Source organism: Calypte anna, chromosome 6, assembly GCF_003957555.1.
Source record: "Calypte anna isolate BGI_N300 chromosome 6, bCalAnn1_v1.p, whole genome shotgun sequence".
Taxonomy (NCBI): Eukaryota; Metazoa; Chordata; class Aves; order Apodiformes; family Trochilidae; genus Calypte; species Calypte anna.
Window position 1 is genome coordinate 7,373,010 of NC_044252.1, and position 27,894 is coordinate 7,400,903.

Genomic DNA, 27,894 nt, shown 5'->3' on the forward strand with positions numbered 1-27,894 from the left:
GTTTCAGACCATTAATTTTCATGCCCTAACAAAAACAAGCAGTTCTGTCTGCCATCCTCCTGGCAAAACAGTTTAAATCTCGAATCTCTGTGTGTATGTTTGCATATTTAATAAGGAATTTCCTCAGCCCGTGAAGGCTGACGGACAGACAGACGGATGAGACGTTTCTCAGGCATTCAACCAGAGAGCAGAGTCCTGCCAGGACAGCACTCAGCAGTCTTTTTCTTGACTACTGTTGAATACCATTGATAGCAATTTCAGCAAATTAATAAAAATATAATTGGCAAGAATTCATCTTCCTCTTCTGAAGTACAGACCATTGAAAGGAACCCTCCCTGGCCCAGCAGCCCCTCTTCTGGAACTCTGCTCCCCGTGCTCCCTGGAGCTGCTGCCTGGGCAGAGGCAGGCAGGGCAGGGAATGAGACAGCATTTTCTGGGTCTGAAAATCACTGCCTAATGAGAAGCTGTCTCCTTGCTGAGCAGCTACAAGCACAACTGGGTGATTTGTCTTCCCAGTTAGTCAGCCTACTTCAGAAATTAGGAGCTGGGATGTATGAATCTAAACCAATACGTGCTTATTAAAATAATAATCATTAAAAATAATTCTAGCTTTTCAAACAGTTTTTCTGAAGCTTTTTCTTTTTCTTTTAGAATCACCTATTCTTAATTTAAGGCTATAATAAAGATTTAAAAGCACTACGGAGCAGGCATTCAATCTGGGAAGATACAAAACAAGCAAAGAAAACAATCTATTTACTGAAAATTAGGTTTCTAAATTTCTTTCTCCACAGATAAACTGACTGCCAGTGTGTTTGATTTCCAAGTCCATCCAAGTCATTTATCAAGCATATTGTTTGGCTGTGTTTACTGTGAGATTACCCTATTGAACTGTAGCTGCAGGCCTCTGACTCTTAAACAAATAGAGAGGCCAAGATGTGATTTCACATCTTACACAGATTATCCAGGAGAGTGATGCTGTGTGACAACATGATTATGGAACTGCAAATGGGACCTTGAATTGTTGGGGTGGGCAACAATGAAGGAGGTTAAGAGCTGTGTTCAATGGAAATGATTATAATTATCAGGTAAGGCAAGGGTACTCCTAACAGTTACCTGCAAGATCCCAGGGCATTCTGATGACTCTGGTGTAGCTGGCAATATCAACCCTTTCAAGACTAAAAATGGTTTGAAGAAGCTTTTTTAAGAAATACTTGGGGGAAAAATACTTTCATAAATAAGGACAGAGAAAAAAAGCTAATGACTGGGGACTGAGAGTAGAGGAATGGTGGCTGTCACTTGTCAAATTTATTTGCCAAAATAAGAAGTAGTAGCATGGGGTTTTTTTGTTAGCTGTTCTGAAAACTGCTAGAAACTTCTGAGAAATATCAGGTTAGCTCCAAACACCTCCACACTGCTATTAATCAGGTTTACCCTACTGATAGGGTTTCAACTATATATTCGGAGTAACTCTTATTTGTAAATAACTGTGTTTTAGATTTTTGTCTCACTCATTTCCTCCATTCCAGCAGTAACATTCAGATCCATAAGGTATCCCAAGCCTAAATTAGGCAGGTGAACAGTGAATAGGTATCTGTTCATTCTAGCTGGTGCACTACTGCCTTTCTCATCCAGTAGGTACCTCCTAGAAGAGACTTCAATGAGCAAATCATTACTGCAAGTGACCTCTATGTGTCTGTTTTCCCTGGTTCTATGCTGAGGCACCAGCTCAAAAAAAAAGAGGCAAGGTTGGGATGCATCGTGTTCCTAAATGGGTACTCTTGGTACCTGCTCTTCTACAGATGCTAAGAGAAAAAGGTATTACAGCCAATAAATTAAATTTTAAGAACCAACAGTATAACCTGAGTTCAAACACCCCAAATCAGGACAGTTATTAGCAAGAAATCTTAATTAATGCTGTTTAGTAAGGTAGGTCCCTTGAATAATTCATATCTTCCACATGCTCATGGCATGATTCCCTAACATGCTCAATATTACAGCATCTTTCTTAACTGCTACCAAAAAGTCGTGCTCAATTATTAACTTGCAAATGGAGGAGTGATCTGTGCCTCCCAATTGCTGCATTTGTAGGCAGCAGCACTACAAACACCCAGAGAAAGGGCTCTTGCACCAGAAGGAGCAGCAGATGTTTCAAGCCATGGAAACACTGCCCCACCATTTAGGAGGTGTCACATTCATGAAGAATAAAGATTTAATGGCTGGGTCAAGACAAGTCAAGAGACAATGTCTATATTGAAAACAAGTCCACAGGGTCTTGTGTGATCCCTGCCACCCAATTCTCTGTGACCCAGGGTCACAAACAGGGTAACTTTAGTATCTGTAGTATAAAAATCACTTTTTGGCAAGCCACAATCACACAGCAGTTCAGGTTATAAGCCTGTTGTTTAGTTTGTCTCATGTTTGTTCCATCCCAGTAAGGGGTCCTATTAAGTAAATATAGGTAGCACTTAGGTCACATCCAGTTAGTTGTAAGAAAGGAACACTTGTATGTGAAACACAGCACATAAAATATTCAGACGTTAGCATGCATTATAACAGGATGCACACCATTCTGAAATAAGAGCAGCAGGAAGGAACCAAGGGAAGTTGCTTATTTCTTTTCAGCCTTCAGTCCAAAATTTGTGATTTCATCTCCCTGGAGGAGAGACTACAACAGCAGGTTTTGCCCTTAAAATTATCAAAATCTCTCTCTGCTTTGCTCCATGTGCTTCTGTTGCAGCCCTAGGGCTGAATTACTCTTACACAGCACTGGCTGTCACAGGTCAGTCAGGGCATTTCTGTGGTTTACTGCCTACTTTCATTAAGCTTAAAATTGGGCAGTCAGAAGAGGGTAAAGATCCAACCAATGACAAGGAGATGAAAATCCATAGCCTTCAATAACAAAGCCTTCAAAAATCCTAGAGAGATTTTACCCTCTATTTTATTTTTCAGCTGACACTGGAATGACTCCAGTAAAGCTTTACATTTAATGCTCTGTACCATGTGCTGAACTTTGGGCTGTGCTCAAACTGAGACATAATCTACCAGTCCTGCACCAAATTACCATCAGGTTTGCCAGTGGATCATTATTCTCTTTGATTTTGTTCTTTAAAAATGCCAGGGCACCTCATCCTGTGAGACTGTGACAAAAGAAATAGAGTTCATGATGGCAACGAAACTCAAAGCAGCACCATCAAGTAAAGCAAAACAAGTAAGAAAACTAAATCCAAGCTTAAAAAGTAATTTTTTTTCATTTATTTTTAGGATTTGGTGATTGAGGTAGCTCTTTACAGCAGCTCTTGGCAGGTGTTTTTTGTGACACTAAATAAAAATGCACAACAAAATAAGCTGTGAGATCCAGAGATGACAAGCCAAACAAATTCTTAAAAATGCTCAATAATCCCAATCTCTCTGAAGAACTAATTCATTAAACTCTTCCATTCTGATGGGAACAGAGTACAAAGCTACTAGACAACCCACAAAACATGTATCTTTGTGAGGTCTTTGATGTGTATTTGCCTTAGTGCCCATAATTTGTTGCACATACCATGAATATTCTGCTGCCAAAGTCAGGGTATTTCAGCCTTTATATTTTACCAAAAAAGATGTGCAGACACTGGTGCAGGCAAGTCTGTGCCATTTTCTGGCACCATAACTAGAGTCTGTTACACCACTCAATATTTCCTTTCCTTTCTTTTCTCTTCCTTTTCTTTAAGCTAACATCCTTTTCCTGTGCCAGAGGGAGAAGGCAGTTGATAAAAGCTGAGTTCCTGTTCACAGATAACTTTAGAAGGCAGCCAAGCTCAGAAGTTCCTTGAATAAGCTATATTCCTACCACCTTTTTCCCCCACCCCCTCTGTCAGAGACGTTTGAGCCCCACACAGGAACCAGACTCACATTGTTCCATAGCCACCGACGTTTCCACAGTAGCTGGGAGGGTCAAAAGCTTTTTCCGCTCTTTGTTACGATTTTAAGATTTTTTTTTTTCCTTCCTTCTTCCAACTTTCCAGTTAAAGAATGCTGCCGGGGCAATCCTGAATTAATCCAGGCTGAGCTTCAGAGAAGAGAACAAGAGGCAGGTGGGAAAAAATCCCACAATGCTCGTGAAGCTTTTGCTCATCTGTAACACAATAGGATTGGCAAAGCTGCTCAGCCATCCAGACCATCATGGGGATCCTGATGGGTCAGTCCACAGCTCAAAGCCACAAATTTATGAAACTTCTGCATACCCCCAGAGGACTCCTCTGTCACACAGGGAAGAAGGCTATTGGGAGGCAGAAGGGCTCAGGGAGGATTCCCAAGATTACCCTTCAAGTGTGATCTCCTCACATCAGGAAGAGAAAGAGGATTTTGAAGCTGCAATCCCACAGTCCCGAAATGGGTGAGTACCTCAAAGTGTCTTTCTTATTGATAATAAGTGTGGTCCTCTGGGGTACCTTCATATCCTGTTAATATTTACAATTCCTTCATTTACAATTGAAGCTCGTCATTAAAGTATACCAGATTTTAGGGATCACTCATTATCCAAAATGGTTTAAATGTTTTAACTACCAGAAACAGAAAGCTGAATTGCTTGTGGAGGATGAAAGCACAAATGGATCCAGCTCTTTGCCTGGTCTGAGATGGGGTTAAGGGACTGGACACACCTGGTGGATGTGTTCTTCCAGTTCTGCTGGAGCATCATAAAGCAAAGTCGTATTTCTGGCAAAGCAGAACTAGAGGAAATTATTTTACTGATTTTTTTCTTATCTCCAACCAACACTGATTACTTTTGCTGATCACAGCAACCTTTTCTCATCACTGGAATGTGCCTGGCTGCAGACCTGGGCCTTGGAAATGGAGAGAAAAAGAGAAGGGCAGGATGCTAGCTAAACAAAAACAGTGAGGAGTAAATACAACAAAGTAAGGAATAACAAATAAGCATGGAAATGACTAGAAATTCAACCCCCATAAAAGGTTTTCATGGCAGTGAAATGCTTCTCATAGCAATCAATAGCAGAGGCATAGCCATCCTGGGCAGAAAAGGCATGCACTTGACTAGAGAGATTCCCAAACACTGTGATTTCTGTAAGTTTTACAAGGCATGTAAGGAGGTCTCTGAATGTCTAATAATAGCTGAAAACCAAGCAGGAGAGTGAATGAATCTTTTATAGCCTTTATGGATGGGTACTGCAGAGCCCTGTTTGGGCTGAAACAGCAGCACAGTAAGTGCTGTTCACAGCTCAGTGCTTCAGGATGCCCTGGTACTTTTCCCTTTAAATGCTCTTGAGGAAAGGAAAAAAAGAGAAGTGGAAAGAGACTGCAAAAGCTTGCTCCTGTCACGCTTCCTTTTCACACAAACTAAAGTGTGCAGTCTCATTTTTAATCTCATCTACATGACAATATTAAGGCCTCTTTCTAAATGTAGCATGGTGAGTACATTCAAGCCCTCTTTGTCCTTCATATTACATCTTCCCACAAATTTGGACCTCCCACCATTACCCTTAAGTGATTTCTCCAGCCTGTAAGTGTGGACTTCCAGTTTCCTGATGGATTGTCTTCAATGACATGAACTGTAACTCACCAACTCCTGATTAATGTGTTTCAGACACTGCCAGAGGAAGCGACACAAAGCCTAAGTGGTACTCTGGTCTTCCATGTTATACTGCAAAGTGATACTTATTTGGTCGCTGGTTAAAATGCTGAAAGCATTTTGGAAACTATAAGTATTATGAAAATCCAAAGGTGTGAAAAGGTGCATGTGTAGGTCAGTAAGAGGCTGTAATACACTGTCCTAATAGGAATTTTTTCCTTTGCTATGTAACTTTGTTCAGCACCATCTATTACTCATCCTAATTTCCTCCTCAGAAGAGAAATACTTCCTTCTTCTCTGGAGATAGCTGCATAATGAGTCAAATCATAATGTTCTCCCCAATTATAAAGCTATGTTGATGATTACAGGCAATCAAAACCTGGCAGTAGCTTTAAGGTACTTGTTCTTTCACTAGAATGATCACATACACACAAGCCCAGGAAGCCAGCACATCTCATTAAAGAAATTTGAGCCTTTGAGAGGAGTTACATCCAAAAGTGAGGGGAAACAGTGCAAATAAGAAGGGACTGCACAGCTCTCCTTTATAACTGCACTCCACTCATTGCAAAGGGTTGAAGCAATGTCCCTTCAGAGGCTGAAGTCCTCAAGTGCATGTCAGGTGCTCTTGGCTGGAGTACCCTGTGCACTGACAAGAAGTTGTCACCAGTCTGGTATTTCCTCCCTCTAAGTGTGACACATGCTCTGGAAAAACATCAAGGAACTGGGCTGGTATCTCTGATGGGGAGAGCAAGAAGAAAAGTATCAGGAATTATTCGGGAATTAAAAGATATAGGGAGATCAAGACATGGTAAGAAAAGCCCAGGGTGGTGCAATTTTCAGCTGAAACTAGTTTGCTTTTAAAATAAGACCTAGAAACACCTATGGTAACTTTTTCTCTGAGAAGTTTTGACATTTTCTAACAAAAATAAATTATGTGTTTTTCCTGACCTCTCGCTATTATACCTGTGTATAAGGAATGGCCATTGTTACAAAATATTCTTAATTTTAAAGAAATGTATAGTATTATTTTTCTTATTGCAGTTATTTGAATAATTGAGACCATCATGACTAATATGTCCAAGGTAATTAATCAGACAGAATCCTCTGGTTTCTGTATCAACACATGATGTGAAATGACTCAGTAGACCACAGACAAATGCTTGATATGTTACTTTACTAATGAATTCCTCTCAGAATAAGAAGATTATTCTAATAAGAAAATCATAAAGAAGTCAGTGGTCTTTAGGTGACTTTTTAAAAAAGTTAGATGTATGGATAATAATCCCCTTGTTTCAGCTACTCTTCAGAGGAAGAGTTTGGTTTAACAGTGTAGGATCTCAGTGGCTGCTTGTATCTGAGCAAACAGAAGTTCTGCATGCTCAGAGTGGACAAGTGTTTGTCCATGTTACATAAAAAATCAAAACTATCAAAAGCTGCCATTTTTCCAAAGGAAATCACCTCTATTTTTGTTCTTTTCTTCTCAGCAGCTGTGCTTCATATGAGCTGATCAGTTTGACTATATATATGTTAGTATATGCCTGAAGTAAATGGATCCATGAATACCCAGATTTTCAGCAGAATTAAAAAGAAACGAAAGCACAACTATATGGAGATATCTGCACTGTGAAAATGCTGAACTATATTAGCATTTGGTTTAGGAATGGAAGATGGAGAGTAAGAACAAGTTTGGGATTTCATAAATTCTCATTGCATAATACCCAAGCTGGATAATAAACACATTTTCACTCTCCATTTCCCATATAAAAGAAATGCCTAATGCAGAACTTCACAAGGATACTCTGTTATTTCTGGTGGCTTTGATGTGTGGGGATACAGGCAGCTAAAACACATCTTGAAAAGCTGCCTGAGACACGACCAGATATGTCAAAGTTCTAGAAGTCATCCAGTAAATTATAAATAAGAGCTTGTGTTAGCTCATCATCATCTCCAACACTTACCACTAGGTGTAACCAATTCAGCTGCTGCCTACCCAAGTCATGTTGAAAGGAATATCAGATACACACCACTAATGTTATCCTCACAGTTGCTGTATGGGTAAAACACCTGATAGCTTGTGGAAACTCATCCTAAACTGACAAATCTCCACCTTAGTGATTTTTTTTCTTTAGAGCCACTTCCATCAAATACTGGGTAATAACACATTGCTTGAGCAAGGCACAATGCTGAGCTAACCTCAAGAGAGTTGAAGATGGCCAGCTAAGGGGTATCTGCTTGCTTTCCTTTAGGCTGCACAATTCAGACCTGGGCAGGCAGAAATGGACCTGTGTGTCCTTCTCCATGTGGCTGTAAGGGGCCTTGGAAGAGGGTGACCCAGCCTTTGAAAGGAAAGGTTCCTTGGCCCGGGGAAGAGCATGACATCTTCTCTATACCCTTGCCATGGACTTACCTTATCAGAGCCTCATGGAAAGACCTGTGCTGTGATTACAAATTATTTCTGAGATCCAGCAGGGCACTGAAGCACCATTACTGGAACTCTGTAACCCCAAGTTCCTACCTGTGCTCAGCACTGAGCAGAGCTGCAGCCAGATGCCTTCCATCTTATGCATGCACCCACAACACCAACAGTCAGGCTGGCAGCTCAGATTTCATGCACTTTGTGTTCAAATTTCCTTACAGAACCAAAACCCAAAACCCAACAGATAAATGAAGCATTTAAAAGGTGCAGTCCCATCATGGGCTAGATCTGACATCAAAGCCCAAAGCTGCCTGTACTCCCAGTTGGCCTGACCAGCCTGTCAAGTAACACTGTAAACCAGATCACTTAAGCATTCCAGGCTAAAAATAATCTTAGAAAAAGCAGAGGTTATTTTTATCTTTCACCCTCAGCAACCACACTGACAGAGTCAGTCCCCACATGGATGGCTCACTCAGTAAGGGAGAAGTGGACTGTGCTGATGGAATGAAGCAGAGCAACAAAGCCTGGTTTCCCCATCTATGACAAAGTCTCACAGAACTTCTCTGTCTTTTCAAATATATAATCACTGCCAAGTATCCCCTGCTTTGGATTTGCTCTTCAGTTTGATAGCTGGCTTAGTTTTCCTTCATTCTCTTTAACTCACAAACACACACTCGGCCCGCCATCATTTGGGATCTTTCTTCAAATTACAACATGTCTGCAAAAAACCCGAAAAAACTCCAAATAAATGCCCAAGCCTCCCCCCCCCTCCACTGGAACTATAAATAGCAAAAGGAAAGCTCAGCATAAGTGCATCCTTAATTGCATTAACATATTTTGAAGTTCAGATGCACAATTCTGTGAGGTCTCCCTTGATGAGAGGAAGGATTCCTGATGTCAGCCAGGTGCACTTTTATCTCACCAGAATGTACACCTCTTCCTCCTTTTGTGATTACCCATGCTCTCAAAATACAGAACACCTACCCTCCAAAGTAGCTTCATCCCTGGAGATACTCAAGGTGGGTCTTGATGAGCCTCTGAGCAAGTTGATCTAGTTGAGGTTATCCCTGCTTACTGCAGGGGGGTTGGACTAGAGGACCTTTAGGGGTTCCTTCCAACCCAAATTCTAAAGTGTAGACAAGCAGAGAAAAGCCATATAATTCTTATCCTAGAGAAAGTCAGAACAATGCTTGGTCTTAATAGCTTTCGGTTTTGGTCCACTTACCAAGAAAACATCCATTGATTTAATTTAGACCAGTTCAGTTTCACACTGACTCATCTCTTTCTTCCAAACTAGTCAGAGATTTTTTAAGAAGGTGGGATACTGATATTTCACAACAGAGGAGCACTTAACATATGCCTAAAATAGACCATTTGGATGAAATGCAGCTAATTGTGATCTTCAGCCTCTGACATTCTGCAAATTAGTGGAATGGCCACTAAGTGCTCAACAATAGCTTTTACAGTGCCAAGTTCATCAACAGAAGCACTGGTGTCTTCCTTTCAAAGTCAGGCACTAAAATCCTTTCAGGATTTTAGGAAATTCTCCAACATTTGACCCTGGTAGAGCTGCACAGCTGCAGGTGGAATGGCTCCTCCTGAGCATGTTTGATGCAAAGGACATGGCCCTGTTGCATGTGATAGGGGAGTTACTGAACCCTCTGTGCCCAAGGGATTGTTTTATTTCACAGCTCCTTAGTGGAAGCTGCAGCAATTCATTCTTTCAGCAGATAGCAAGGGATCTCTTGTTTCTGTATAGCCACAGAACCACCAGCAGCATTATAACCTAATGGGAGCTGCAGCCTTCCTATTTGTGGGGGTCAATACCCCTTAAATGAGGAATCTGTTGCCAACCCTGAATGAAATTACACTCATGTCCAAGACGTAATCAGTGCCTGCACCCTGAGCAAAAGCCACCTGGGAATCTTGTCCTACCATGCATTTTTGACTTGCTGGCATCAGTAGGGCTGTGCCAGGAGGTGGCCACTGTCTGCTTCATGATTCCTGCTTCAGGACCAGGTCTGACAAAGCAGTGAGCAAGCTATGCTGGGGGTCAACTTAAGCCAGCAGGAATCAAAAGGTGAAACCCAAGGTGCCCTCTGAATGGGCTGTAGAGCTGTTGTACACAGGATAATATAAATGAGGTAATAGCTGTGGATGCTTTGTGAAGAGAGAAAACCTCTGGCTATTTTGAATTAGCTTGCACAACAGTTGGATTTGGCTCAAATCCAGCTCCCAGCCAAACCTTTCTCTTGAGCTTTCACTCCCACTGAGGTTCCAGGTTCAGGACTGGCACTGCACAAAATTCTGAAGACATTCTGCAGGACAAGTCCCAGCTAATAACAGACTGACTGGCACAACTATTGGAACAGAAGTGGCATTCAACCAGCATTAGTCAGGGCTCTGGACGACTTCCAGCACTGTATGGAAAGCCACATGTCTGAAACTACCACTGCCACTCTTTTCAGCCCAGCTTGCTAAGGTAAACTAGAAATCAATAGATTTGCTTTCAGCCTCAGTGGGAAAGCCAGGGTGGTTGGTTGGCAGAGTCACACAGGAAGATCCCAGGCTCTGAATGAGAAGGAGCTCTAACCATCCCAGACCAGTTTCCCTCTTCTGTAATATGAGACTGCTGACTGCCTGGGAAAGACCAGAGAACTTACTGATAGACCCCCAGCCATCACTTGCTATCTGCTAATTAGAAATCCAGTGGGATACTGTGTTCCCCTTTTCAACAGCTGAACACCTTCTGCATTCCATAATGAATAAAAAGATTTGCATGCCTTAAAACTGATGTACACAGTCCTAGTTTATAATATAATATATAATATTATATTATAAATGTGGCCTTTTACCTGTTGGATTGGGGCTTTTTGTTGTCAGTAAGAAGTTTGAATTGGTGGAAAAACAGAACATAGATTATTCCACAACTAAAGCCTCATTCTTGTTTTTTCTGCTGCAATTGGTAGAAATCAGGAGTAATTCTGCAAAAGTCAGTGGAAAAATCACTTGTTTAAATTAGAAGAACATATCCTCTGTAGTCATTTAGCAGCTCATTAAAGCAGGCATAGCTGCTTATCTGGTGTGTTCTGTGCTGCATAGAAAAGTGTTATGGACCTGAAAAGTTTTGTGTTGTGTCAGTGGCAGAAGATTTCAAACTAATTATAGAAACTGGCTTCCTTGAGACTGGAAGTCTGAGGAAACTGATGTGAAGGACAACTCAGTTGTCCTAGTACAAAGAAATAACAAAATTTATGGAAAAACAACGTCCTGAAGCTTTTGTTCAGGAAAAAATTCCACTGACTGAGGCAGTGTCTAAAATTATGCTTTGTATCAGGAGAACATGTAACTGAGAAAAATAAGTGGGTAAGTACCCCAGCTCAACTGGGGGGCATCACTGACACCATGGTGCTGCAGGTATCAGGTTTATGAAAAAAAAGGAGACTACCCCAGTTTGATCTTGGCAGAGTGATAATTACTGCAGACCAGCCATCTCACTTTATCTCCTGCTTCTGGGGTTTTATTTTGTTTGCTATGATATAAGGCAGCCTGGTGAAATCCTCGAATCAGAGATAGAACTTCCTGCATTTTGCTATATTTCAGTAAAAGCAGAAGTATTACCTTAAAGGTCCAAAAAAAGAAGCATGAGCTAACCTAAATTTGCTGAATCTTATGTAAATACAGAATGCTTTGTCATCAGATGTATTTAACCTCAGATAGAAAAATACACTTGCCTCAAAATAAAGCAAAATTTGATGGATATAAATAAAGATTCTATTCAATAAGGAGACTAGAATGAAGCTTAGGGGAAAAAAAAAGTTTTAAAATTAAAATTATCCATCCAAAGGTTTTTATTTTTTTTTTTTTAATATTAATTGCCTGGAAAATAAAACAGGAAAAACAACTAAACAGATGAAACATCTGTAGCCCTGAATTTTGCTGGGGTTTGCCCAAGTGTTTCTCTAACTTGCAGTATTGTAATAAGCTTTACCATTCATCAGACTGTAGAAAAAGCTCTCCTGCTCTCCTCACATGAGCAGCTTCTTTTTACTCCTGACTCTCCTTGGCAGCAGATGCTTGAATCTAAAGGAAACTGTATTAAAGAGACTAAAAGCAAACGGTGTTAAGTTGGTTATATATTCAGTGAATGAAGCAACATAATTACAAAGAGAAGAAAAAATGCAGAAGCAGAACACAATGCTGCTGTGTTCCAGAAAGAAGCTGAATAAAGAAAGTGCTGTTTGTGAGAGGGCAGCTCTTTGAAACTCCACAGCCTGATTCAGAGCCCACTGGTGCCAGCAGAGCTCCTGCTTCCCTCACTGAACTTTAGATCAAGGCTTTTTGCATTGTTCCACTTAACATTAAAGAATTACACATCTTCTCTCAAGGTTAGTACATTTAAGAAGTATTTTTAGTTACAGATAGCAAAGTTTCCTTAAAGGAAGCACTTGAGAAGCTGTGCAAAAACCACTGTAATAAAAGCTTCATCTTTGGGCACACATCTTTGGGCACATGTTGCAGCTCATTACAGAGGGGAAAGGTAGGACTTATCTACTTGATGAAAGAATAAATTTTTATTAGTATTCTGAAACTCATAGCCAAAAATTTGTGATTCAAATGAAAACACAATACTATATATTTCTTCATTTTTAAAATCAAGTGAGTGAGAACCAATGAGCAGACACTAAAGAAAAATGGACATAAAAACCAGGGAAAACCATTAAAGAAAACATTTACTGACAGCCTATTCCCCTTTTTTCCATTCTATTCATTTGTCATAAAGCTACTCATTGTCCAAAGTAGGCATCAAGCTGGAACCCACCACTGGTTCAGTTTCTGATACAACATAACCCCTTTCTACAAGCCCACAAGATAGCTCCATCACAATCAGATGTTTTAAAAATGAATCCTCGTGTTTTCTATTAAATGTGTGTGCACATCTACATCTGCAGTATAACAAAATCAGTCACACGATGCCACATTCCTGCTCACACACATGTTGATGCATGTAAACATCTGGTTTAGATTTATGTGGCTTTCATGACTCCAAGGGCTTGCCTAGGAGCTGTGTATGGTGGGAAAAACAAACCAGCCCAGATGGTGATTCATGGGGTGGGGATTGTTTTCACTGGGAAAGAACAAGACTCCAAAGCCAAAAAATCCTATTTTAAAACGAGGTTTCCACACTGAATGCAGATTCCTGCCTGGATCTGGCAGGCATCCCACAGGCAGATCCAAGCTACCACAACCTAGAAACAATGGTAGTGAGCAGCAGCCCCTGCACTATTTCCCCAGAAAAAATTGAGAGGCAAAAGCCACTCCCAACTTTGGCTTGCTGGGCATGTGGGAGAGAAGAGCCTGAATAAAAGCACAAATCAGGTCTTTGCTGCAGAGTTATTCATCATGTACCAAGCACTGAAAGCAATGCAGCCATAGATAAAGCCCGGTGGACTTTGGCACCCCTGGGAGGTGCCAATTGGTACAAATGCCATTTTTTAAAATAAAAACTTGAGGATTTGTCTTCTGGTTCAGTCCCAGAGGAGACAAGATTCCTATTGATAACAGGCACAAAAATTCTCCCGGATCAGTTGAAAGGCCTTAAAACTGCAGTTCATGAAAACAGCTGCTTTGGCTGGAAACCTCACCAAAGGCTTCAGCAGCCTGCTTCCCTGCCCAGCTTTCCCAGCACCTCTGGCTTTGCCAGCTTTTCCTGCCACAGCTTCCATGAGATGATGAGTTTTGCTTGCCTGAGTGTTTGCTGTGATTCGAATCACATTTTCCTTTAGAAATGAGGTAGCAAAAAAAGGCTGTCCCAGAAAACCTGGTGAACTGCTTCTAGGTAGCCCAGGCTGTCTCTGCCCTTTCCTCCCAATGCTTCCAGCTTCCTTGTAGCCTCCTTCCCTTCTCCTGGTTGCTGTGGCCACACCTTCTGCTTTTGTGTGGGATTCAGTTCCCCATTTTTTCTGCAACTCTCTCAGAGAGGCAAACTTTTTCCATACAGATGCTGATTATCAGAGATTTGGTTCCTGTGTTCCTGTTTAAAAATACACTGCTTAAAGTTAATCTGTTTTTTATCAGACACATCTCTCCTCCACACAATCCTCTGAGAAGCTAGTGTTGATTTCTTACAGGAAAGGAATTAAATAGAAAGCATAATGGTATATAACATGATCTTTAACTTTTCTCCAGGCAGATACACTGCACATATTGACACCAGCGAGCTCTAGGGCTCATAGTAATGGCTGCAAAGATCCTGAAGGTAGAACAGCAGCCCCTTAGAGATGTCAGAGGGGAAAAAAACCCAAATCATGTGGGAAAAGCAGCCGCTTCCTCATCAGATTTACACTTGGGCATTCAAACTTTCCAGTGACAGACTTTTGAGTATTGAATTACCAGCAGCAGTGGCAGGAAGAACCATGTGAAAAAAAAAAACCCAAACCATAAGGAATTCTTGCTATCACCAGCATCCCTGTGGCACGGACAGAGCAGCTCAGTATTTGGGATTCAAGTAGTCTTCAACCAAGACAACTCATTTCATAGAGCTGTTTCCTCTACAGGTGCTTTACCATGAGGGAGTGATGAAACCCCCAACACCCTTTTGCAACTGGTTTCATGCCACTTTTCCCACTCTGTGCTTTAAAATGCAGAGTCTGGTATTTTGGTTCAGAATAGTTAACAGCCCCAACCCACTGAGAATCAAGGGATGTTCAGAGGAGTCACAGGTTCCACTGCAAAGGGCAGAGATGAATTTCATGGGTCAGTGGGGAAGATGGAGCCCTCTCCAGCCTGCCTGATGCTCAGGTAGCATGGGCTGTGGGAGGTCACTGCTTCAGAGCCTAAATCACAGAGGCAGACTGTTTGGACCAGTCTATATAGTGGCACGCTGGAAGTTAAGGTGAATTGATTTTAATAGTGAGAGGGGTGTGTATTTTTAGTTCCTTCAACTACTCAAGACTTTTCCCTAAGGAAGAGGATTAGCATGTTTGAACATCTGGTAAGAGGCAAGTTCCCAGTGGCCTTGTGTGCACACACGTTTTAATATTAACCATGGTGGGTGCTCTTCTACACAGGGAAGGACATGTGGCCAATCTTGTGTGAAACACAAGGCCCCAGGCTCTTTAAGACAGGTTGCTTGTAAAATGCAATTGCTGGTTCTGTGACTCTTCCTCTGAAAGTTTCTGTAGCCTGAGTAAGTGTGAGAGAGCAGGGAGCTCTTATCTCCTTGTAGCTTCTCTGTCCCAAAGCTGTCACATCCCTTTTCTACTCATCACTACCCAGAGTGGTTGGATCTCTGTGTTTCACTGGTTAACACATGATATGAAACAATATGTTGAAAGCATGCACAGTTTATGAGCAACTGCAATTACTGATTAATCAGATGATAATAATGTGGGTTTTTCCCATTTACTTCTATAATTCCCATTTCTTACTTCCTGTCATTTCGGAGCTTGGGTTTTAACCAAACTTCAACCAATAGTGTGCATCCAAGTGTTGTTTTTAAATTCTTGAAAAGGAAGAAGCTCAGCCAAACTCTGGGACTGACAGATGCCTCTGCAATTCTGACTTGGAAAAATTTTCCAGATTAGCAAGACTTGCCTGTCCTTGCTATACGCAGAAAATCAACCCCAAGAAAGCCACCCTCATTTTTCAAGTATTCCTTTCCTGCAGAAATTAATTCAAAGCTAATTAAGTTCAGTAAGTCACTGTATTATCTTGAAGAAGTAATACTACAGAAGACACAGATTATTAATGTAGTTGGTAGAACTAAGTTTTAGAAGCAGTCTGCCTCAACCTGATGAGTCAGTCATGAGGCATCTGAAATGGCAACATGCTGAGAAAGGCAATTTGACATTGAAATGACCTTGACCTGCAAGGTTATCATCAAGTTGGAAATTTCTCCTGCGAAATGAAAGGACTGGAAATGGAACTAATGCATCAAAATTCAGACAATCAAGCCTTTTGTGACAAGCTCAGATATGCATCTCAAATGAAAACAAACGAACTGGGAGTGGAGGGCAAAGCTTGCATGCATTTTCCACTTCCCTCATCACCCATCTGGGGTTAGGGGAAATCAGAAAGCCCTTCCACATTTCACTCTTCCTTGGCACTGGTACAAGCAGCAGCTTTAAGTGACCTACATCCAATTCTTTGCTCCTGTCTTGCTTCCCCTAGGAACTGGTGTTCCTTCACTCAGTCCCGGCTGGTAACATACATAGAAGCCTGCATGAAGGAGAAGTACATTGTCAACTCCCAACAGCCCTGTCCAAATGGAGCACCAGACTGCCAGAAGATCATGTAAGTGCTCTAAATAAAACCAGTGAAGACAATGTGTTTTTTTCCTAAAGTATCTAAATGATATTTTCAAATGTATTTAATAACAATTTTTAATAAGAACTGAAGAACCAACTCAGTTATGACCAATACCCTCAATAACCAAAGTTATGGAGGGTCTGATTTATGTACTTAAGCTGATCAGGCACATACCCTGGGTAAACCACTGCCTTTCCATGCCATCAAGTACAGGACCACAATGGGATTAAGTGATTTTCATAGAATCTATCATATAATGTCTAAAGTTGGGAGGGACCTTAAAGATCACCTAGTCCTAACAAGATTTTCCTAATCCCCCCACATGTTTAATCAGAAAAAAACCCCCCAAAACCCAGAGACCATGCCTTTTTCATGATTTAAAGTCATAATACACATGCATAACTTTAAAAATCTCTGCCAGTAGCCACACGTGAAACCATTTACATGGCAGTAGTTGGAGATGTGCAATTGCCCAAGAGCCTCCTTTTCCTACAGAAGGATTAGATGCCCAAAGAGTGCTGATGGAGGCCAACAGAATACAGTAAGGTACCAAGGCTGATACATATTTAAAGTTGGGAGACTCTGACAACATGTTTTTAAAGTGCAAGAGTATTTAATACTTACTTAAATGTTTTCACATCTATGTAATTCCTTGATTGCAAGAATGCTTCTGGTATTTGTTAATACAATTAATTTATCTTTCTCTGAATAAGAAAAAAACAAAACTTCCATTATTATTCCTAGCAGAGTTTTTAACAAATTTGTATCTTCCGTGTTACCAGAGACATTTTTGAATATTCATTTAAAAATTAAAAAAATATATTCATTTAAAAATAAAATTTGCTGTGGTCTCCCTAAATGTTTTACTAAACAGCAGTGACATAGTTTATAAAAAATTTCTTAACCATGTTCTGCCTTACTCATGTAGGATACACTTGGCACTGGAGTGCTGCCAGAATCAATGAATTTACCCCGAGTGACACCAGGTTACAATAACTTCCAATCTAATGGCCAGAACCTTACTCCCCAGGTACAGGACTGCTCTGAAGCCAGTCTATCAAGTGAAACAGAAGGTTTTGAAGTCTTTGCACTGGAAATGCTGCCCTGGATTTATTGGCAAAGACTGTGAGCAGCAAGGTAAGGAAAGTCAGAGAACAGGCATGAGAATTAATGACTAAATGCCTGTCATGGTGGCAAGAAGTAACACACTTCGTATTTAAAATAATATTTGTTTTCCCTTTTTTTGATGCCTTGTTTCCTTTGGTCTGCTGTGTGCTCCAGATCTCTGATACTTTGAAAAAAGCAGTTGTTATGAGCTGCAATTAGTAGCCAATAGCATCAGCTACTTGTTCTTTTGTCATGGGCACCTTTTTAGTCTTTACATATAGGTAAAGGTATTAATTTGCTGGGGTGGGGGGCTGTCAGATGTACAGGCCCATATAGGAATGCTTTGTTCCAGATAGAAGCTGGTGACACCAGAAAACAACACTAATATGTGAAATGACCCTATGGTCAGCTTACAGGATGGAGTCATCTGGCTGTAGAAATCACAATGCACCCAAGATCAAACATGACTTTCATGGAAGATCTGGCAACAGCCTTCATATTCAATAAACCACAACTTTCTTTGCACTTTAGGAAAATGATGAGTGCAGCCTTTAAGCAAAAGAGAGGGGGGATGGTTTGGTTAAAAACCTGGAGTGCTTCATGGCACTGACAGGATTTAGTAAATAATAGTCCAAAAGAAGAATTTAAATGGATAAAAGGGAATTGCTTCTAGTAATTAAGAGAACCATAACAAAAGTGTTAAGCAGTCAAGTGAAAAGTTTCACACATTGTTTGTGTAACTTGCCTACCCACACAGACTTCATGAATAAAATGGGACTGCCTGTCTTTATCTCTGTAGGTTTTGCTTTTCTCTGATTTATCTCTAAGGTGATGCCCCAGCCTGACTTTCATTTATCAGGTTAGAAAGATATTGCAAAATGCAGAGCTTCTAGTTTAGTGTCTGCTCTGTTATACTCTGACCAAAACCAGCTGCTTCTTCTTCATCTTCCTATTTACACATCATCCCTCACTGATGCCACCAGAACATTCAGGTAACTGTAGAATAAGGAAGAGGCATTTGTAAACTATTTGATCTGACCTCCAAAAAAAAAAGTATCTATTTGTAATAGATTAATTTCTTATCATCAGTAACTCAGGATAAATTAAAGAAACCACCCACTACATTGCATTATGATTCTAGTAAGGTTGTATGGTGACACTGTCCTGTAAGCTCTACCAGACAAGATGTTCTTTCCTTTCTGCAAGGCAGAATCCCATCTCCATGTTGGTTACCCTAACCCATGAAACTGCCCTGCCTCACCTTGCTCCACTGTAGTAGTTTCTGCATTCAAAACATTTTCACAGGTGTATCCCATCTCAATTGTAGATCCCAATTTTATTCTGGTGCCAGGAAGTCAAACTGAAGGACAGGAAGAAGACGACTTCTCAAACCACAGTAGGTGCTCTGTTTGCCATTCTTTTTCCTCTCAGACAATGATTAGAAAACAAATCTTGATTTTTATTTTTAGCTGGTATTCTAAAATCATAATCTATGGACAATATCTCTAGTGAAAGCACTGTTTGGGAAAGCTTTTACACAACTGCACTTCATTTTTTAGCTGAAATGAGAGCTTTTACTGTAAGACTACAGGGATGCTCTACACATAGCAATGAAGCTTCAGGGCTGTGTCCTGGCTGGTCACCAGTGATCTCCAGTGAGAATGCAGCTGGCACCAGCATTCAACCTTTCAATGGCCGAGTCCTTGCTCTGCTCTGTGGGTTCACAGGATGCACACCATGCTCACAAACGTTACCAGAAAAAAACAAAACCAAGTCAACACACATACACACCCCCCAATCTAGACAATATGCTATTTTAGAGCAGCTACACAGTATCTTTGAGAATATTATGAGGTGCCACAGATTTGCATCTCAGGCACTCTACCCTGCCAGTCTAAGTATCCAAAAAGGACTTTTCCTTACCCTCTGTGAAATGGCATGGCTTGCAGTGCCAATAAGGATATCCCAACTCTTTGGTCACCATCCAGTCCTGTAAGAGGATTGTCTTTACAGGATGCTCTCAGCACTGCATGACTAAGAAATTGCTTTACAAGACTTAAGTTTACAAAACATTAGATTGAAAGGTGTCTGGAGGCTAAGAGGCCCCCAGAATGGCACACTTGGGATAGACAGTTTCTGAACTGTCAGTGTACATTTTGAAATCTACAGCTTCAATTAGCTGGTCTTTATTTAGAGTAACATAAGTTAAAGGGCCCCTCAGTAAGGGCTATGACAATTACACCCTATGCCTCTGATTCCTTAGTGAAATGCCTCAACTACTCTTTCATCCTCTTACATTCTGGGTTGCTAAACCTTCCTATCCTTTCAAGTCAATTGGCTTGAAGGGTGTCATTATTCCAGAACATTTCTGTGGCACGGGGAGGTTTAAAATGAAGAGTATTTTACTGCCATCACAGCTAGTGTGGCTGAAGTTGTGTTAATATTGAAATATATTAGGTTTTCATCACTGTAAAAAAAAATCTTAGCACAGAAATGGTGAGTTTAGGTGCTATAAACTAGCAAAGCCCCTAAATGTTAGTGCAAAAATTTCAGAGCAAAACTACACTGGTGCTGTCAGAGCTTGCAGGTCTTGTAGTAATACCTGTTGCCTGGTGGCTGCACTCCATTGCATGACTTTGTTTTTTTGAATCTTGTGATTAGTGTCAACACCAGTGGATTCACGAGAAATGTTGGAAGTCATTCAAAATCATGAGGCATTACTGGATGATCTTCAAAGTGATATTCATCAAGCAGTCAGCAACTTAGGTGACTTACAGAGAATATTTGAAAACAACGGTACAAGCATGGTGTTAGAAGTGAACCAGAGCAACTCAGGTGAGAGGTCTGACAGAATTATCCAGAATTATCAGCCTGCCAATAGGCCCTGTAAAACCATGCAGATCCAAAGAAAATAAAGCCTTGATATTCCTTGGTCTGCTGGTTGTTTCTAAAGAGGGCAGAAATGGATGTAATTTCAATACAAATGAAGGAACCAAATGCAAGAGTAGTTTGAAATTGGAAATGACACGAAAGGCAGATAATATAATGGATAATATAGATAGATAATGGATAATTGATATAGATAGATAATATAGATAATATAATGGATAAAATTCCATTTTTCTGGAATCTAAGATTCTGCCTTAAGCATAGAATAGAGAGGTGGCTTACACTTATTTCTCAGCTTACCACTCTGCTTCTGTAGCTCAATTTCTTCTATGGGAATGCAAAATTTAGGTCTACATTTTGTTCTTTTTTTCATACTCGTGTTATATACACTCCAATGTACTAAATATCAGATTGGTATATGTAACAAAATGAAACATTCAACCCTTCTCTCAAACATTATTCCTGCTGTATATTGTATATTGCACTGGACAATAAAGAGCCACTGAATTTGACCTAGCCATTGGCTCGCAGGAGCATTTTCTAATGATACAGACTATTGCTCTTGGTGAACTTCAAGGCACTCAGGTAAAATGTTAGAAATCAAGTATAATTCACACCTAGTATGGATATATCACAGATTTTCCAAGTTATTAGTCCTGGCTTGGAGTATTCAGCTGTTAAGATGCTATGCAACTTTGTGAAATAGAATGTGCCTTGTAGAAAGCATCAGAAAAAGAACATGAGGAGACAGTCAAATAAACCAAAGCCCAACAGTTAAGAACTGCTGTGCAAATGGGCAGCCACAGGCAGTTACAAAACTGCTTGTTCAGGGCTTTTGAAAGCAGTTTTGTTTTCAAAAAAGCCTTGTACATAAAGGTACCTTTATGACTTAAATGGGTCAGGTAATACGTATTTAAATTATCATCTGCAGACAAAATAAAATACTGCACTTTGCAGTAACTCTGATTTAAAATTAGAACATTTTAAAAACTGTAAATTTTTAGCTCAGATTTTGGGTTGTATGATGGCAGTTACTATGGAAAAACAGGTACCTGAGTTACTCTGGCCTGATGAAGATACCTTCCTGAAGCAGAATTTAATATTTCTTAATTTTTTTAATACTATGTTAATAGATCTACAGGAAAGGCTTCTGCAGCAAGTTTTGTTTCCCCACATGGAGAAATTTCTGAAGAAACATTTTAACCCAGTGTGGGCAAGCTTCAATAGGAGCTTACAGAACCTCTCGAACATGGTAAGAAACCTCTCCCATGATGTGGAAGCCAACAAGGAAAGCATAGAAAGATTCCAAGAGAGCACTGTGCCCAAGAAGGAATTCCAAGAGCTGGGAACGAAGTTTGAATCCAAAGTCCAAGAAAACACAGTGAAAGTTGATCAGATGAAAAGAGAGATAGAGAACCAACTACAAACACAACAGGCCAGCACTCATCATAGTCTCAGCGTGATCAGGGCAGATACTGACACAAAGCTCAAGAAGCTCCATAAGATACAGCAGTCTCATTTTTTAGATTTGAACGACAGCCTAGCAAACATGAAACAAGAGCAAAACAATCTTGAAAATAAATTTGAGGCTTTGAAAAAAAATGTAACAGAACCATCCTCACATCCTGGTCCCAAAGATGAAAACAGCCAATTAAACATCAGACAAATAAATGACATCCTGGCAGGGCACGCAAAGCAGCTTAAAGAACTTTACATGGAGTCAGATGTGGCCTTTCAGAATATTGCAGTTTTAGAGAAGTGGTTTAAGGATTTAAAAAAAAACATCTCAAAGTATAAGCCAGAAGATCTTACAATAACTTTAATGGAGAAATCACTTATTACAGAGGAAAACAAGGAAGCAATTGAAAGGCAGATATCAGAGCTCAACTACACGCTCTCAAATCTTCGGGAAAACTATTCAGACCTGCTGAGGTACATGGAGGAATGCAATTGCCAGAGAATATCTTCTGACACTGATGTACCAGAGGAAGATTTAAAGAATATAACTTACTCCCTTGAAGGCACCGGACCTAACTTCAAGGATATGAAGCACCTGGAGTCAGTTTTCAAAGAGCTCTTGAGGAATGAAATTGAAGAGCTTTCCTCAGCTTTCCCATCTATCCATCAGTCCCTTAATCTCCGTCAAGAGGAAAGCAGAGAGCTTCAGTCCCAAGTTATGGTTTTTTCAGAAGACATAGATTTCTTGAAGAAGAAAGATGAAGAAATCCATCGGCACATTAAGTATCTCAACAGTTCTTTTGGCTCTCTTCTGGAAGATGCTATGCGGCATGAAGCAGCACTGGAGGCTTTACTAGGAGAAGAATTTATGGAAGTCTTGTTTGAAGAAGATCCTAGTATCCTAATAACATCAGTATTTCAGCTGCAAGAATCTCTCAGACACATGTCAGATAAACTGCAAGAACAAAACAAGACTTTGGAATCCTTCATAAAGAGATTTCAACAGAACAACCACGATACTCAAACATCTTCTAAGCATCCCAAAGAAGAAACACAAACGTCCTCTAGTCTGGATGATGTCAGTAGTCAACACAGCATTGTAAAACATATAGAACCCAACTATGAGGCTGCCAGAGATGAGTCCTTGGATAGCTCAGCTTATAATGATATCATGGCTCTGAAGAATGATATCAAACACCTAGGCCTAGCAATCAAGAGGCATGAATCTAGACGTGACATGAATCTCTGCTGCAATCATACAACAGGAAATGTACTTGAGACACTCAATGTTTCTGTGGAAATTCTCTCAGCAGATTTAGAAACCATCAAGCAGAACCTGCAGGAACACCTACTGATTTTTAAAAAGCTTTTTGGAAGCAATGAAGAATTAGTTGCCTCAAATGTAAGTCTGGATGTTACAAAGATTCAGGCAATGCTGACCGGGAAAGGAAGAAAGCAACAGAAAGGTCAAGACAGGCAAAGAGACAAGAAAAAGCTTGAGAAGCACAGAGAAAATATGCAAATGATAAGTGGAAGAAATACAGCACAGACAGAACTTCTGCAAAAAGGTGGGATTTTCTTTTCATGTGCAGGTCTAGCTTCTTTCCAGGCCCTGCTCTAAGTTCCACACAAAAGCACATAAATTGTCAAACCTGCCAGATATCTTGGGGGATGCTGGAGGGAGAAAGTCTGACATTATTTACATCCCCCCCTCCATCAAAATAAGTGGCCTGTGTGAGAAACAATTTCATACACAGCTGCACTTTGCTCGAGGCCAACAAATTACACCCATTATAGCTGTTGGGGAATTCAACTTCAGATGTTCAGGACACAGATTTTCTTTGTAGATGCTCATGTTAATATAGTAGCAGTTTTCTCTTTTCAAGCTGATGGGGAGGTGCTGGGCCTCCTGGCCTTGCTTTTTTATCTCCTGTTGTTTGAGTTTGGAAAGAATGTAGTCAAAGCACAAAATCCTTCCTACTGTGGACAATCATGTTAAATTAACTGCTATAATTTGTACAAGTGGAATAAGGAGGACTGACCAGAGCACACACACACTCTCTCCTATGGGTAAGCTTCAGAGAGAGGTTTTCAGATGACATTACCTCACTATGACTGGCCAGTTCCCTTTCACTTTGCAAACATGTGGCCATAAGCACCTGGTACCACAGCTTTAAGATTGGACTTTATGATTACAGCATTTTCTATGAATATAGAACACAGGGGGAAAAAAAACCCAAACAAAACCAGCCCCTTAAGGGATATGCACTGCAAAACTACATTTAAGGCTGAATAAGCAGAGAATATATTTCAAACCTATTTATTTCTAGGGCAATGAAAAAGTGTTGCTGCTTTTCTTTTTTTTTCTGGGTCATACTTTTCCAGGACTAGTAGTTAAGGTATTTCCAAGGAACCATTTGACCTCATCCCAGGCACATACTCATTTTAAAGCAGTTAGCTCTACAAGCAGGCATGCAGAAGTCAGGCCTGATAGGGCTTTACCCCATCTCCCACCCAGATGATCCTGGGGAGAGAAGAGTGCTCACTGCTCCTCTTTCTTTTTCAGACTCATCAGTGGCATTCCACGTGGGATTCTCAGAAGGAAAGTATAAAGAAAAAACTCTGAGGTTTAATGAAACTTACCTCAATTATGGAAACAGCTATTTCCCTGAACATGGCTACTTTAAAGCACCACATAAAGGTGTCTACCTGTTTGTCATCTCTGTGGAATTTAGTTCAGGACCAGCACTGGGACAACTCTCCTTTAGCCGTGGGTACAAAAGAACTCTATCAAGCAGTCAAAGGAAAACACCACATGGAAACACCATGACTACTTTTGCCATGGCAGAAATGGAGAAGGGGGAGAAAGTATGCTTTGAATTGCTGCAGGGCTCTGTGGTGAAACGGAGTCCACCTGGGACAACAATGGGTGGATTCCTAATATTTAAAACTTGAATAGTGACATTTTGTTTTATTGGTATCTTTCCATAGATGCAATGGATCAATTCCCTGTTGCTTCATTTGTGATGTACTCAATCCTACTGCATGTGTTTAAACATAGCACTACCCTAGATTTGTCTTCATGCTTCTTTTCTGGAAGTGTTTGGCTTTTCATTTAGTTGCTTATGAGCAGCAACAAGATTTTCTTTCAAGTGATAAGCTAATGGTTTGGACACTAAAAGTATCAGCACACATTCCCAAATCCTTCCACTTGGAGACCTGTGCTTAATTATAAAAACTGCTTTGTGGGACTTTCTTCATTTACAATACAAATATAAATACTTTTCTGGCAAGAGTACTCTCCTGTGGTAAACACTCCCCCCACTGGCAAGGAAAATATTTTAGGAAGGACAATTTATAAACTCCTACATGTTGTGAACAGGAGCTTAAGAAACCAGGAGCAATTTTACCTTTTAGTTCCCCGTGGAACACAGGTAATCCCAGACCATCCTGTGGGCTTCTGCAGCTCACTTCAGTGTATCAGTCTGTGCACAACATGAACATTAGAAGAGATTGATCAGCTTAGTAAAATGCACCCTATAGTAGTATTTGTTAGCAAGGATCTTAGAAATGGCCCACTCTTTCTGCTTCTGGGTCTGTATTGTACTTGAATTAAACTGAAAAGCATAATAGTAATATAACACTGTTAAGATTAATTACATTCAGACATTTCAAAAAATGTCAATATTAGAAGAAATATTGCTGAAAATTCAATTATTTCTAAAGATAATCCTGAATATAGTGAATTCAGTTCAGTGTTCAGCATTTAATAAATACTTTAAAACCAAGCAAGTGAGCAAATACAACTATCAGCAAAAAGGCAAGCTTACCAGTCTGCTGTTGTTGTTGAATATAAAATAAATTCATAATTAGAATAAACGAGTAGAATTTCTGAACTATAGATTATTTTTTTTAATTCCCCAAAATCTCAAGATGACCGCATCTGATCACATCCTGAAGTTTCCTTCTGTTGAACAGAATACACAAAAGGCTTTAATTTATAAAATTTCAGTAACTGTGGTGTTTTTTCTTGTCTATCTTTATAAACAATTAAATTTGCCAAAATGAAATTCCCAATATTTCTGATAAAAGAGGTAAACTCTTACTATGCATTTAATCTTCTTTTAAGGTAGCATTTTCTAGCAGAAATCTATCACACTGCTAAGGGCTTTCTCCCTACCTGCATCACGAGTAACACCAAACTGCAAGATTATTACAAAACCAAATCGGTACCTACACACATTGCACTTCAGACAATATTTGGAGAAGCAGATTGTTTCTTCTGAAATAAAGCTACAAAGCAATTTTAGCTACTGATCCACTGAGAAGATTCTCACTCTCCATCCTGAAAACCCCAACAAAGCAAGCAACTAAAAATTATCTCCCATCTACTCCCAGCCAGCAGGATTAATGGGACAGCTCTTCCCATTTACCTAACGAGGAGCCACATCTTGCACTGCTTGGTGGTGGCAGCACCATCTGCCCACAAGCTCAGCTTCATCTTCTGTCCCACAGATTGCTCAGGTATCTGAGGGAAAGAAGAAAAATTTGAAGAGGAGAATTATCAAAAAAAGTTTGACATTGTAAGATGGGTTCTTTCAGTACACAGCTACAATACTGTGCTGCCTAGGTCAGGGTAGCTACCAGCTAAGTTCCATGATTAAATACAGACAAGGGATAAATATAAATATATATATATATATATATGTGTGTGTATATATAAAACCACTTTACTTGTTTTTATAGCTTTGTCAGAAAGCTTCAACTGGAAAGAAAGCCATACAGGTATTTGGAAAAAGACATGATCAGTGGTAAATAGGATAGCAGTTAATCCAAACAGGATTTTAAAGGCTTACTATCCTTGTCCTTATCAGTCTCCTATTCTTGAAGAAGCAGCCAAGCAAGTTCAGAGATCGTGGACTCCAGAGTGAGCACAATATTAGCATAAAAATGTTTTATATTTGTATTCTTCAATGTGCTTATATTAGCTACTTGCATACACACAGAAGACATACTTGACTGTAAGACTCATTTTTAGACTATGAAGCAAAAAATTAACCAAAGATAATGGGTTAAAACATTGTATTGGCTGCATATGCCAGGAAACCTGACTTTCCTTCCAAGTGACAAGAGAAAAGATGGTTAAGTTGCTGGGGTTTTGGTGTGTGGGGTTTTTTTTGCTTTTTCTTTTTTTTTTTTTTTTTATTAATACATAGCTTTTTAATAAACTAAACTACCTAACTACATGTGAAATATGAGCAAACTGTTGGACTACTGGTATAAATTTCTTTAAACCCTTCCCTACCCCATTTGTTTTGTTGTTTGTGGGTTTGGGGGATTGATTTGTTGGATTTTTTTGAAAATTAATAGAGCCACATCACCATGACCTGCATTATTAGGCAACAGACTAGAGGAAACCATAGTAATTAAGAAGCATTAGACTCCAGTTTAGGATAGAAAGGAAATAAAAAATTGCCATAAAAATGGCAAGAGGACAAGCATGATGAACTGACAGTTATATCATCAACCTGAGCTTCATATCTGAAGAAAAAGTTTCCACCTTCTCTTAGTACTTCCCAAATATCCTGTAACTGCCAGAAAACATTGCCACTAGTTCAGTTTTCTGGGTTTTCAGACCAAACCACTAAGCTTTATAAAAAGATTAACAAAGCTGTGCATCTTAATGCCTTCACAGAGTTGTTTTGTTATTGAAACTTTTAACACTTTATGAATGAATCTTACAGAGCTCTACATTTCCAAAGTAAAGTCTCCTACTTTTTTTCCTTTCTGTTATTATGATAGTCTCCTTACTTCACTCAAAATGCAAGCACCCGTTGTATAGCAACAATTTTACTTTTATAGATCCAAAGCCTGAATTCTGCAGTAAGATTCATCTGAAGCCATTTCAGATACCCACATCAAGTCAAAGGTGGCTTAACCCTTATGAACCAGATTCATGGGACTACACCCCAGAGTGGTTCTGCTGGTATGGACTTACTGCATTAACCCCTGTGAGAGAGACCAAAGTGATGTTTTTGTCAGAGGTAAAGATAAAGGTGTAGAAGGGGTTAATCAATGGAATGAAATCTGTTCCCTTATGAAATTAGTGATACTTCTGCAATTTATTAAAAGCTTATGATCCAAT

General features: G+C 39.9%; 1 protein-coding gene across 2 annotated transcripts; it reads left to right on the forward strand.

Annotated features, from left to right (window-relative positions):
• Window positions 1-3,886: 3,886 nt before the first annotated feature.
• MMRN2 (multimerin 2) lies at window positions 3,887-27,889 on the forward strand. Of its 2 annotated transcripts, XM_008501456.2 has the most exons (7): window positions 3,887-4,378; window positions 16,158-16,280; window positions 17,326-17,432; window positions 18,730-18,798; window positions 20,064-20,237; window positions 21,425-23,317; window positions 24,316-27,889. In XM_008501456.2, the coding sequence occupies exons 1-7, from the start codon at window positions 4,095-4,097 to the stop codon at window positions 24,702-24,704; spliced, it is 3,039 nt and encodes a 1,012-aa protein (XP_008499678.2). In that variant the 5' UTR covers window positions 3,887-4,094; the 3' UTR covers window positions 24,705-27,889. The 2 variants fall into 2 exon arrangements, with proteins under 2 accessions (XP_008499678.2, XP_030308642.1); XM_030452782.1 differs by lacking the exon at window positions 20,064-20,237.
• Window positions 27,890-27,894: the final 5 nt, after the last annotated feature.

Excerpts from the sequence above, each read along its gene's own strand:
- MMRN2 (XM_008501456.2), top strand. The coding sequence starts at position 4,095 with ATGCTCGTGAAGCTTTTGCTCATCTGTAACACAATAGGATTGGCAAAG. Across the intron at positions 4,379-16,157 it reads ATCCCACAGTCCCGAAATGG|GAACTGGTGTTCCTTCACTC; the intron begins GTGAGTACCTCA and ends TGCTTCCCCTAG. Across the intron at positions 20,238-21,424 it reads AGTGAACCAGAGCAACTCAG|ATCTACAGGAAAGGCTTCTG; the intron begins GTGAGAGGTCTG and ends CTATGTTAATAG.